This window comes from Zingiber officinale, chromosome 3B, assembly GCF_018446385.1.
Source record: "Zingiber officinale cultivar Zhangliang chromosome 3B, Zo_v1.1, whole genome shotgun sequence".
NCBI classification, from domain to species: domain Eukaryota; kingdom Viridiplantae; phylum Streptophyta; class Magnoliopsida; order Zingiberales; family Zingiberaceae; genus Zingiber; species Zingiber officinale.
Genome location: NC_055991.1, coordinates 107,824,189 through 107,837,939, shown reverse-complemented (window position 1 = coordinate 107,837,939; position 13,751 = coordinate 107,824,189). Strand labels below are relative to the sequence as shown.

General features: G+C 35.7%; 1 protein-coding gene and 1 pseudogene across 4 annotated transcripts; both read left to right on the top strand.

Moving 5' to 3' along the window:
- Positions 1-2,523: 2,523 nt before the first annotated feature.
- On the top strand, positions 2,524-8,039 carry LOC121967242 (double-stranded RNA-binding protein 1-like). Of its 4 annotated transcripts, none has more exons than XM_042517340.1 (7): positions 2,524-2,933; positions 5,995-6,212; positions 6,300-6,519; positions 6,837-6,959; positions 7,221-7,295; positions 7,361-7,426; positions 7,504-8,039. In XM_042517340.1, the coding sequence occupies exons 1-7, from the start codon at positions 2,651-2,653 to the stop codon at positions 7,797-7,799; spliced, it is 1,281 nt and encodes a 426-aa protein (XP_042373274.1). In that variant the 5' UTR covers positions 2,524-2,650; the 3' UTR covers positions 7,800-8,039. The 4 variants fall into 4 exon arrangements, with proteins under 4 accessions (XP_042373274.1, XP_042373275.1, XP_042373276.1 ...); XM_042517341.1 differs by having other exon boundaries at positions 2,525-2,933; positions 6,837-6,950; XM_042517342.1 differs by lacking the exon at positions 7,361-7,426 and having other exon boundaries at positions 2,525-2,933.
- An 844-nt stretch (positions 8,040-8,883) lies between these two features.
- LOC122055098 lies at positions 8,884-9,523 on the top strand (annotated as a pseudogene).
- The last annotated feature ends 4,228 nt before the right edge of the window (positions 9,524-13,751 follow it).

Below are 13,751 nucleotides of genomic sequence, written 5' to 3'. Positions count from 1 at the left end.
TATCAAATACAGCAATAAACCTAACTTAAACCTTTGCCCAAACATCAAAACCTAGTGCACCTAGATTGCTCCAACAATTATATGATGGTTTACTAGGCAGATGATTTGCTCCCTATGGGTCACACGGATTCTGACTTCCAATCAGATAGGGACAATAGTAAGTCAACCTCAGGATATGTGTTTACTTTGGGAGGTGGATCCATAATATGGAGGAGTGTTAAGCAGAAATATGTTTCGGACTCTACCATGGAAGCTGAGTATGTGGCAGCCTCTGAGGCAGCCAAAGAAGTTGTATGACTCAAAAACTTCTTGATGGACTTAGATGTGATTCCTGATTTGCTCTAAATTATCACAATTTATTGTGATAACAGTGGTGTAGTAGCAAACTTGAAGGAACCACGAGTCCATAAGGCAAGTAAGCACATTGAGTGCAAGTACCACCTGATACGAGACATCGTAAAACGAGGAGAAGTTGTTGTCGTCAAGATTGCATCAGCAGATAACCTGATAGATCCTTTCACTAAGGTCCTTCCGGCGAGAGCTTTTGATGGGCATGTTGAGGGGATGAGAATCAGATGTATGACAGTATATATGGCAGCATAGTCTTTTAGTATAAGTGGGAGATTGTTGGGATGTATACTATAAGCCTAGCTTTTGTATGAACTTTTATTTTTGAGATATTTTGAAATGAGAATCACTTTGGTCAAATGGCTGCATTTTATATTTATATATATGTCGATGCAGTTGTCCATTTAATTTATATTGTAGATAACATGATGTGTGGTGTCATATAGAAGATCATGTTATCGGTTCCTTATAAATTATAAATAGTAGCATGTCCTCATCCAACAAGGGTTGGAAATCACGTCCCAAGATGGTGTTCTTTACAGACATGCCCTCATCTAACAAGGGTTAGAAATCACATTTTTTTTTTAATAAAATTACCTAGACCTGTTGTACGGTCTACCCCATGGTAATCTTCTTTCTTCCCTCTTCCTGATGTAAAAGAACTTAATCAACAACCAGTCTTTTTTTATTATTACAACAGAATGCTTAGTCACCACTTTTCTATTCACGAATGGATACGTAGTGATCTTTTGTATCTTTTTGGTCCGAGCTTTGTTCAAAAGAGATTACAATGTTCCTTTGGTAAGTTTTGACATCTTAACTATTACTCTTTTACTAACTAAAATACTCTTTTATTTATTGTAGTGGATGCTGTATTCAGAGCTCTGGTTGACAAGGAAATCAACCTAGAAGAGGAGGCATTACTGGCCAAGGAACGAGAGCTCAATGCAGAGCTTAATGCCGAGCTAGCTCAACCTTCTGATACTCCTTTGTCTGAACCCTCTATCCAACCCGCTATCGCTTCTAGCCCTCACACCATTTCCGGGGAGACATCCACAAATTTACCCCCTTTGCCAGAGGACACCCCTTTGGAGCTACAAGAGTAGACACCGGAATCTACTCCTACAAGAAAACGCCCTAGGCGGCGGTTAACCTTAGCGCCCCTCCCCAAGAAACGAACTATTTCTGCTCATGAAGATATGCCTATAGGAGATATTCAAACCACTTCTCCTGAACCTACCCTATCTTCCTTATATCCTATTCTCGCTTCCCCCCTATTCATCCACAAAAAGACCCTTCCATTCAAAGTGCTGAGTTTGTTATGTCATTCCCAGAACAAATTCCTTTACCCCCAAGAAACCCAGGATCCTCTTTTTCTCTTTTCTCCTCCTTCACTTCACACTTCTTTATTGTCCTCTTCCACATCCTTTTCCACCCTTCCAATATTATTCTCTTTATCTTCTTTCACGTTAAAGGTTGAGAAGTGTTGTTTCCTCTATTTATGCAACAACTAGAGACTAATTACATAATTTTATCATTTTATATAGGCATATGGATGAGACGCTTTTTTATTAAAAAAATTAGTATGATTATGAAGACATCTTCAATGCAAGGTTTATGAGAGTTTTGTAAAATCTAAAATGTTGAATAAAAAGTCTTCGACCATTGTGGATGTGAGGTTTGAGGTTTTAATTTAAAAGTAATAGTAAAAATATAAATATACTTTTTTTGTCTCGAATTTAATGTAATATTCATGAAGTCATGCTCATGTTATGAATTGAATCATAACAAAATTTATTTAGAGCTTTATATATTTTTAATAAATTTTTATATTATTGAAGTGATATATTAGGATTCTGAAAAAAAAAATATTTAGAATTTTAATTATTAGAGATGCTATTAAATCAGATAGGTCTCATTTTAATTTTTATTCAAATATATATATATATTTTTAAATATGAGAATATTATTAAACTATTGTATAAAGTTCTGTACGACATGACATCTATTCACGAGACGATAAAGAAATTGACAACTTGGTACGTCGAAGTTTTTTATTCTCTAAACACGAAAATAATACTCGTGAAGACTCTCTGCCCAATTTTATTTAATTATCGGGTTTATTTACTAAATGTAACCATCCCATCAGTCTCATCGGGTCGCGCGGCCTACACTGCCGGTTGCACTCCACCAAAACCCTCCCTTTACCCTTTCAATTCCACCGCTACTTTGACTTCCGATTCATTTCCCCCTCCCATTTTCCTCTCCTCGTCGCCGATCGCAATCGGGAATCGTCCCGGATATGCACAAGAGCCGGCTCCAGGAGCTCTGCCAGCGCCAGCAATGGTCGCTTCCGGAGTACGCCACCTCACATGACGGCCCTGCCCACAATTTCCGCTTTAGCGCTACCGTCACCGTCAACGGCTCCTCGTTCCACTCCCCCGATCTCTCCCGGACATCCAAGGAAGCTCAGAACAAGGCCGCGCTGGTCGCTTTCGAGCAGCTCTCTGACGTGGTCCCGCAGTCGCCGCCCGTGGACTTACCACCGCCTCCAACCCCTGCACCGGCCCTTCCTATAGATCTTGGTGAGCTTTTCTATTCTTGTATCTTGTATTTTGCGTCTGGGAGTGCTTTTTCGACGGGGAAGCTCGGTTGATTAATGGTTCTATGGAATATGCGCATTGCTTGAGGCGGAATTTTAAATCAAATTTCTTCTATTTGATCTTTGTATTTGAAATCGAAGTTTTTCCATTTTTTAAGTTTTGTTAACATTTTTTTCTCTTGTTTTTTCTTGTTTTGTGTAGGTTTCCGTTGTGTATAGCTAGCGTAGCATAGAGAGGCATCTTCTAGTTTAGTGGCTTAAAATTGACTGATTATGTAAATTAGCTATAACTTTCAGGCATCATATTTGCTTTCATTTTATCGATAATTTGCTTAATTCAAGTTTTTCAAATCACCATTTAGTACTCTGCTTATCTTCATATGCATATATCTCTTTTTATGGTGGATTACTAGCTTTGGATTGCTGCTCTAGTTGCCGCAGCAGATTTTTCTAATGCAATTCGAAAAAAATTAAATAAACTTTATAATATCAAAACATCCTCTAAAGTTTTTTTTTATTGATCTTGTTAAGTGAGACATGATATAAATTTACTGTATAGCCAAGATTTTGAGAAGACATCTGGATGTATGCAGTAGGGTCAACACATAGTGTGTAGGTTGCTCGCAAGCACAACATAATCATAACCTCGATACAGAATAGGACGTTGCTGAAAATTGTATGGACAATTTTTTTTGGAGTTTTTATAATTTAAACAATGTTTAAGAACTTAATAAATCTAAACAATCACACAATAGGTAAAAGAACTTAATGAATAATACCAGAAAAATAAGATTTTAATTCCTCTATGCTTAAAAAACATTATTTGTTGTTTTCTCAATAGAATAATCTGCCCCTTTTGGTGTTACATTTTCTTAAAATTATCAATCAACTAGTTATTTGCACTTTCTTCCGCTTTTTTCAAGCCAATGGATTATGGATCTTGTTTGGCCTTTTGTACTCAAGGTTTCTTTTGATTTTTTGTTATTCACTCAAATTTGCAGGGATGCTACATAAAGTCAACCATTTATCATTTATTATTTTTCCTGTCCAACATATTCCATTGCTTGTAACTTGTAAGATGATTATGCTTGATAAGAATTTACTTGATCCAATCTAAGATGTGATCTACATGTGGTCACATATTGCTATATATCTACATAATTGGTAGATTAATTTTGCTTTTATTTTGACCAAATAATGATGGTGCATATCACATATGCATACTGCAAAGCCTTGCATAGCACATGCTGCTTTTGGAAACAATTTTATTAGCCCATGTTATTATCAATTTATATCCTTTTTCAGATAAATTTTGATAATTGATATACCAAAGTAAATAAGAGCAACTTTATTTTCATACAAATAAAATTCCTACTTGCTAGATGGAGATGAGAAATTTTGTGATGTGTGCCTGTTTGTTCCTTCTACATTCCGACTTCAGAATGTTCTCTGCACTTGTAAGACCTGTTCATATTAAGCATGCTAAGTATATGGTCATGCAGTGATTTACATGTGATATTCTAATAATTTACTTATGCTAGTATAATATTGACAATTTGTCCTATAAATTTAAACATTTGAAAGTCTCCATAGGAAACTATTCCATATAGTTGTACCATAAAACTTAGATGACAAAATTTCTATGATAAATAGTTTTTAAACTAGTTAGATAATTTTATTTTCGGTGGAATATTTTGAATGCTAATTTACTTGGGAAGAAGATGCTATATGTTTGAGTGTGTTACCATCTCATTTTTTCCCTTCACCTTGGTTTGGATCAATGAAATCATTAGTTTTTGTGTCTTAAGTACCTCTTTTCTTTGACACTCTATAGGATCTGCTATTTTATTCAAATTCTTTCAAGTTATCATTGAGAACTATGTGAAAAGTTTTTATGCCTTCAAGCAATTCCAGTTATGATATATGACTTTTTTTTGAATAGTTGGGTAAGAAGTATATAATCATGGACTCAATTTGGAGATCAATTTAGATTTTTATTTTCAATTTGATATTGTTGAATTAAAATTTTTTATATGTTCTTTGATATTCAAGAGCGGTAAAAGTTCGTTTTAGTTTTTTTTAGAAAAAAAATAAAGCCTTTAAAAGTTTTTTTTAAATATTAGAGGTAAAGCGGACTTTTTCTTTGACGATTTGATCTTATTCCAAGTCTATAAATGGGATTAGGATCCCATATATTTGTTAATCTTTTAGTTTAATAATATTTTCCCTCTAAGGTGAGTCTAAAGTCTGAGCTTTTCTGTGTTATGATATTCTTGTTGCATCAGGCATGTTTTCGTTCTTGAAATTGGACTGGACAATCACAAATAGAACTTAGCCTTGGACTACTTTGGGCATGTTATTTCTATTTTAATTTTTTTGCTTTTGTTTATTGGTTAGCAACAATAAAACAAGATAAAATTTATTTGAATATAGATGATGATATAATAGGAGATAGGGCTCAATGGCGTAAAAGGATTTATACAGCCGACTCCACCTAGTGGGAAAATGCTTAGTTGTTGTTGTTGTTTATTGGATAAAACAAATTTTACAAAATGTGTTTTTTTAGTTTGTATTTTTGTTGGGGTATTTATGCCCTCCTCATGCAAGAGATCTATCTTACTGTTATGAGCTGGAAATTTTCAGAGCTGATGGAAGTTTGCTCAAAAGTTTTCCATCAAGTTTCTTATATATGGTTTAACTTTACATCTTCTTGCAATATATCATCATTGCAACCGAGCAGTGGTTGTTCCAAATATTATGGACTCTTTTAAGATATATATATAATTAGCAAAATATTTCTTAATGCCAAATAGGATCATGGAAGATGATTAATTAACTATTTATTGAAATTAATATTGTTACTTCAGTGGAAAATATTTTTTTCCCAGTGTACAGATGTGAAAGTCAGGTGCTTTAAAGAATCCTTAATTTCAAATACATATGGTTTGAGAATTAGTATAATCTAAAGTTAGTTCTGTTTGTAACTCTATCATGTATTTCCACAAGCTGCTATAATAATGACATTTTGTTGAATTTGTTGAAAGGCAATCAAGTTTCATACAAGAACCAACTTCAGATATATCTTCAGAAGCAAGCTAAATGTCTACCAACATATACCTGTGTTTGTCATGCTCTTCAATTCAAAGCTACTGTTAAAGTTGATGAGCAAACTTTTGAGAGCACATCATATTGTCATACTGTTAAGGAAGCTGAACATTCTGCTGCAAAAGTTGCTTTGATGTCATTGTTTGGAGATCAGCAGGTGCAAGGGTTCAGCTTTTTAAGCATTATTTTTTTTACAATTAACAATTGGCTCTGATTCATTAATTTGTTTTTTTTTCTTTTGCAGGATGATGGCATTATGTACAAGAATCTATTGCAGGAATTAGTACAAAAAGAAGGGTTGCCTATGCCAGAGTATAACACAACGAGATATGGTGAAAGTCATGTTCCTACTTTCTCTGCCACTGTTGAAATCAAAGGCAAATTATTTCAGGGAGATGCAGCGAAAACCAAGAGACAGGCAGAAACGAATGCTGCAAAGATCGCATATTCTTATCTTTACCAAAGTAAGTTACGGTTTTCCCCCTCAAATATGTCATTTTATGATTTCTCAGTAGGGGTAGTATGGATGGAAACTACTTTTTTCCTGTCTTATTAGAAACTTTAATAGTATTACCCCCTGTCAAAATATGATGGTAAGGGTTGTGTGAGATTATTTAATAATTTTTTTTGTTTTATAATTTACTTTAGAAATTTCTTTAACTAATGGAGAATTGTATATATTGTTTAGACCATCAGCTCAAGTGATTTTGAAGTTATTTTGATTCTTTATCTATCTATTCTATATGGAATTAAAAAATCAGTTTTTTTTAATACCTTTCAGGTAGGTCAAGCAGATTTTCTTCCCATTTATCTTCAATATTGGAAGAGCATATGGAATCTGAACCTGCTGCTTCAACATTAGTGCCAATAATCAACACAAACTCTTCAAAGAAAGGTTGTATTGGTGTGTAGATGATTTTCTTGTTTTACTTATTCTTCAACTTAAGTATACTTGTCTATGCATGGTCTGAGCACTATATAATGTATAAAAACCACATATAATGCTTATAAATTGAGCCTCATTCATATACTCCATCTTCCATCCAACTCATGAGTAACTATAACAATTTTGCATTTGGCATACATAATGAAGTCTTAAACGCTATGGTATGGATTTTTATCAAGTCTGATTATAATTGCTAAAATTTTGAAGTTGATGGTGCAGAAGATGAACATGACCATGACCATGTACAGAAGCAAGAATCTGGAAGTGAAATTAAAATTAGTGAAATCCTGCAAGGTGGACCATTTTACATTCTCTAGTTGTTCATCATGTTTGTTTATAGTTAGCTAATTGATTTGCAGCTGATCTTGGCCATGTCAAGAATCAAGAATCTGCAAGTGCCATTACAATTAAAGAAATTCTGCAACGTGAATCATTGCACTTGCAATATTAATCAAATTCCAATTTCAATTTGCCTTTTTTTTTTGCATCTGATCATGGGTAGATGAGCATGATCCTGTGGAGAAGCAAGGGCATATCAGTGCTAGTAAGAATGGAAAACAACCCCTACAAGATCTCCCTGAATCTGGCAGCTCAGCATCATCCTACAGTCCTGACTGCTCCACTCGTCATAACTTCACAAGCGCACACAGTGAACTTCCCATGCCGGGAAGCAGTCGCTCAATGCTGTGCAATAGGGTCCAAGTTTATCCTCGCAAAGCTGACATGGTTTTGCCTGAAGGTGGAACCACTCTACCCTTCAGCGATGATAGCTGGGTCGCCGTCAGTTTGGACTTCTAAAATCCATCAAGGCAATTGTTCTTTAGGCAGCAGACCTTGTCATGTTATAACAATGCGATAGGGCACAGACAGCTTCCTGGGTCATTGCTACGTATGCTCTTTCCATATCAGTATGTGCAGAGACAGATTCCTTGGTTCGTAGAAAGACATCTTATTACACATCGTTTGTGGCTTGAATTGATTTTGATGAGTATTGTTTTCCTTTTTCTTTTAATATTATCATCTATGCTTTTGTGCCCACGAATACTTCTATGCGTTTGCATTTTGGAGATGCCTTTTAATGCATATGCTATGAACCCTTTCATATGAACTATTTATGAAATTTTCTTGCCTTCAGAGTTCAGAGTATAGCAGAGCCTGTCACCATATGTCACCACTGGTAGATTTGCAAAATTGAACCGTTTAGTACTGGGGAAGCCGGCATAAATACTCTTTGGCATGATGATTTTGTTTCGATTTTCTGATTTATTCCTTCCTAACAGTGTGGTCTAGAGACAGTCAGGGATGGTTTCAATTGTTTTTTTTGTTTTTAGAATTTATGATATTTACATGCCCTTAAGAAATTACAGTAGTCATGCATGTTTTTTGTGGAATAGATTAGTGGAGATATCAATTGGATTCATTTTATTGAACTAATTTGCATCAAATATCCTAATCTCTTGAGTTTCTTTTTTACTATGTTGTGAATGAATTCATTGCGCCTTCAAAATAAATTTCGAGCATAAATAAATTCGTTTTTTGAAATTTTGCTTGATTTTTAAGAAATTAAAATTCGAATTTTATTTTCTAATTAACTTAAATCAAATAAGAATTGTGTAAGGTTGACGAGGCACTGGACGGACTGTACATGGGAAAGCGTGGGACCTACTTGTTAAACCAAATCTTAGCCAATGAAAAACAAGATTAAGAAATCAACTCTTCTTACCCCAATGAATAGGTCGTTGGTTCCAATGAAAAACATGATTAAGAAATTTTAGTGGATTTTTTATTTTTATTGTTGCTGTCGCTGGTCGCCATCGAGCATTTCCAGTATATTCTTAGTGTCCTGAGCACGAACGAACGTTGATGGGAAGCAGAAGATCGCATGTTCGCCCTTACCTCTATCAAAGGTATTGGCCGCCGCCGCTTCGCCAATATTGTTTGCAAGAAGGCCGACGTCGCCAATATGGATCTCCCAGTTGTTTCGATCTTGAATTGCCTTTTCCTTCTTCCGAGTAATTAGTTGATTTTTTTTTTGTTTTTGTTTTAGGTAGTCGCTGATCGCCAACGAGGATTTCCAGCATATTTTGGCGTTCTGAACACGAACGGTGATGGGAAGCAGAAGAGCATGTTCGCCTTTACCTCTATCAAAGGTATATTGGCCGCCGCTTCGCCAATATTGTTTGCAAGAAGGCCGACGTCGACATGAACAAAAGGTTGTTCTTTTTCTCCTATGGATTGCTATCCTTGGAAGTTGTTGATCCTAGTGTTCCTTTAAATATCTTTGCAAGTTCATCTTTTTGTTAAAGTGAAAGGATCTAAAAGTTTTTTCTTTCTAAATATTCTTTGATTAAGCTGCTGCAGAGTAATATTCTTAATTTATTTAATTGCGCTAGTAAGTTTTACTTTTCTGTAGGACTGGCGAGATTTCTGCTGCTGGACTTCAGAATATGATGACAGTTGTTGCGAGCCCACGCCAGTTCAAGATTCCTGATTGGTTCTCCAATGGTTTTTGATGAAATCAAACAAAACGTGAACAGTAATCATGAAATTCAATTCACGTTTTTGAAACGTGAACAGTGTGCTGGTTACTCCAAAGGTTTTTTGCCTTTGAATAGCAACAATAGTTGTTGTTGTTCATTATAAATTTGAACTCATTAGTACTAAGGGTAAAATTAAAAATTTATTTGATTCTCATTATTGATATTGACTCGAAACAAACATTGATAATGTAATCTTGATTTTCATTCCTATTGATCCCATAATCAATCTCATTACTATTCCGATTCACAAATTTAAACAAAACGGTCCGTTAATTGTAAAAACATTATTTCACATGAAACTAAGAAGTGTAAGAAAATTGTATTCCATTTTTACCCTTTTGAATTTTTGTTTCTCTATTTCCATCCCTTGAAAAAAACACTACCTTAGAATTGGTCATGGTGATACAATAAGCTGGTGGATTAGGGTTTATATGGTGTCCGGAATCTCGACCCTTCTCCATCTCATCCAGGTTCATTTCTATGCGAGCCACGGTAGTTTGATACCTCTCCGCTTGTCTCCATTGCTCTCTAACTCTTGTCTCGAAATATGATCTAAATCACTACTTCGGCGGTGAATTCGTACTCGCTCATCGCCAAGCTCTCCACCTCCCTGCTAATGATTCCCACGCAGACTCAGTCCATTGCTGACAACCACAAAAAGAATCAAATTTTTGCAATCTTTCCTCTATAATCAACGATGTGAGAAGCAAAGGTTAGAGCTTTGATAGCCTAACCGTTGGTTTCGGATCAATACAACTTACCGAACTCCTGGTGGAGCGAGTGATACTTTACCTCAAGGAACCCATTGACGCAAAAAAGGCGCTAACTTTCTTCTACTGGTGCTCCCAGACTAAACATTTCGAACATGACTTGCGATCTTATTACTTCATTGTTCATGTCCTTATTCGTTCCGGCTTTTTTATCGATGTGCATGCTTGGTCGGCAGTCAGTAAGTATACAGAGAGAGTTGCATCTAAACATGCATCAATTGTGGAGGTGCTTCTCGGCACTTATGAAGCAATTTTTCCCGGACATCGTGTTTTTGATCTTTTGTTGCAGGTGTATTCGAAGAAGAGAATGGTCAATGAAGCGTTTGATGCTTGCAGATACTTGGGAGATCATGGGATGGATGCTAATATAATTAGCTTTAACACAATGCTTCATGTTTCACAGAGATCTGATCAGAATAATTTGGCTTGGAAGATATTTGAATATATGTTTGTAAGAAGAATATATCAAACCAAACAACGACTGAAGTTATGATTGATGTGATGCTCAAGGATGGGGTTTTGCCAAAGTTAGTGAGTGTTTTGGATAGAATTCATGGGAGTAGATGTGCCCCTGGCATTATTGTGAACACTACACTGGTTTTTAGGATCATCGAGGAGGATAGGGCTGAAGAAACAATCACTCTTTTGAAGAGAATGCTACAAAGAAACATGATGTTTGATGATATTGCATACTCTTTGATTGTAACTAGCTAAAGCTATTGCAAGTTGTGCAAACTAGACTTGACACTTCAATCCAAGGACGAAATGATCAACAGGGGACGCAGCTTGAATTCATATGTTTACACTTGTCTAATAGGATTTTATTCTCAGGAAGAAAGAATCGACGAGGCTGTTCAAATGATGGAAGAGATGAGCTCAATAGGACTGAAACCATATGATGAGACATATTATCATCTGATAATTGGTCTGTCGAGAATTGGATGGACAAATTAGTGCTTGAGATATAGTGAAAAGATGCTTGAAGGTGGATTTTTGCCCAGTCTTGACACTTGCAATGAGATGATAAAGACACTCTACATAGTATCGTGGAAACCAACAGAACTCTGACATCTTTGTTGATCATGGGGCTTGTCCCTGATCAAGAAATATACTTGATTCTAATTGATGGCTATGGAACAACTGGAGATTATCAGAAAATCATCACACTTTACTATGAGATGGTGCATATGGGTCTTGAGCCCAATGTGAATTCTACAAGTCCTTGGTTCAAAACCTCTGCAAATGTGGACAAATGAGTGAAGCTAAAAAATTTATTGGCATTTTTGGGCGGAAAGGTTTGACCCCTACTAATTGTATGTATAATTCATTGATCATAGCATATTGTAACAGAGGTGGTATACAGAGAGCACTTATTTTCTATGAGATGATTCAAATGGAGTTGGTGCCATGTTCAGATGCTTTCATGCTTCTAGCCAAAAAAAAATGCTAGAAGTTGAACAGTGAGATTTCAACAAAATTCAAATGGTTAGATGTTTATATTGCACTCTCGAGATTGAATTTTGTTTGGTAAGTGGTCTACACATTTAGAAGAATTTGACATGATCACCTCGAGAGATGGTTATGATGGGTGGAGTTTTTACTTGCTTGAGAGGATAGCATCTACGGAAGTTAGGCTATATCATTCAGTAGGAGTTATGAAAATACTATTTTCCAGGGAATAATACTCCAACAATATGAGCATTAATATAAGAAAAAATGACTCATACATTCTACCAGATCAATTATAATGCATCATGCTTTTGCTCTCTAGCTCTAGCACACCTTTTCTGTTGGCAAATTAAAGAACTTAACTGTGTTACGAGCAAGATAGCTTGCCGTGTGTTGAAGGAGATGACCTGTCCTTATTCAAGTTTTTTGGAAATGAAAATTGCATACTCATACTCAAGTACCCTTCTCTGCTGATGACTATAACTTCATACTTTATGATGAATTTCATTCTTTATGGGTCAAGTATTTTGGCTGCCTTGTTTCCATTCATTGCAAATTTTGGTTCACTCATTGAGATGAGGCTCATTGTTGGTTGACTTCTTGAATGTTTTGAATTCACTGGGGCATGTTGAAAAGAAGATACATTTGAATGAAGACAGTTTAGTTCATGGTTTTTGACTTCTTGAATGTTTCAGTTCAGTGCATGATTTTTGACTTGAAGAACACTAAGCAGAGTCATGCATTTATGATGGCAAAACTTCCAACATGCTTGAATTTTCTTTGGGAGTTTGTATTTAGCAGCAAGATCTGCACTTGTAACATTTTATGACTTTGGGGCAAACCGTTTGTTGATTCATTTACTTTCCCAAAATGAAAATTACTGGCTTGGGCATTTGAACAATAATAAGCAGATCCATGCATTCAGGATTGTGCAGATTTAAGCTGCCTTGTTGGACGTGTGTGAAGAGAGAATCAAAAGTAAGTTCATCTCTTTTCCTTTCAAATGTGATGTTGGCTATCTCTTTTCACTCAAAGTTTCCATGGATATCTCTAGCTAATGGAATTGTGCTAGGAGATGGATCTTTTTTATAATCCATTGTGGGGATGCTTGTTTGGTGGTATGAAATATAGCAAGATCCTGGAGAAAGAAATGTGAAAGGAAAGAAATCCCCGGTCAGCCGGGACCAACTAGACGAGCTCGAGCTTGCGGCCATGATGTCGTGAACTCGCAACAACCACTAGCTCGTAACCTCTCAGCGACTGCTATGAGTTCGTGGAGTCACTATGAACTTGCATGGCCTTTCTGCTCGCAAAGACCGTGGAGAGGTTAGTTACAATGTCATCGCGAGTTTGCAGTGAGTCGGAATGAGTGTGAGTTTGTGGTGTGGCCTTGACTCACTTGGTATCACTGCTACAAGCTCGCAATGGCCATTTTTTTGATATTTGAGATTGAGATTCACAATCAAAGTTCATTATTCTTGTAGTCATTTTTTTTTGATCAAGTATGAAAAGATTATTTTACCTAGTTTTGGATGGATGAAAAATGTGTCAAAATTGTTTATGGATGAATTTAAACTCTGTCTATCAATTATTTTTTCAATAGGTGAATGAATAAAAGTGTTTCAACTCTCATACCATTCATTTTTTTATATTTAATTTATATTTTAGAGCAAATATAAGATAAATTCAGTCTTTTGAAAGATAGATGGGTGACATTAAAATAAATTTTCAATCATAAGCAAACAAATAAATAAGTGATAATTTATAAGGGAACAAAATAATGTCTCCATGGAATGCCCAATTGATTAGAGGGTCATAGAATTATTATAATGGGGTAAGAGATCAATTCTTATCGGACACATGCACTCAGAGAAAAAACCCTCCCATCCCTTATCCACTTGGATAGTCGACTATAAGCTGACCCATGATTTTTCTCCCCTCATATAACCTGGAGACGGGTTGTGAAAGATAACTGAGATAAATATAATCAC

What these genes read in the sequence shown, in the direction of transcription:
- LOC121967242 (XM_042517340.1), top strand. Translation starts at nt 2,651, where the DNA reads ATGCACAAGAGCCGGCTCCAGGAGCTCTGCCAGCGCCAGCAATGGTCG. An exon ending in TTCAAAGAAAGGTTGTATTG is followed by an intron (nt 6,960 to 7,220) that starts GTGTGTAGATGA and finishes TTGATGGTGCAG; the next exon opens with AAGATGAACATGACCATGAC. An exon ending in AATTAGTGAAATCCTGCAAG is followed by an intron (nt 7,296 to 7,360) that starts GTGGACCATTTT and finishes ATTGATTTGCAG; the next exon opens with CTGATCTTGGCCATGTCAAG.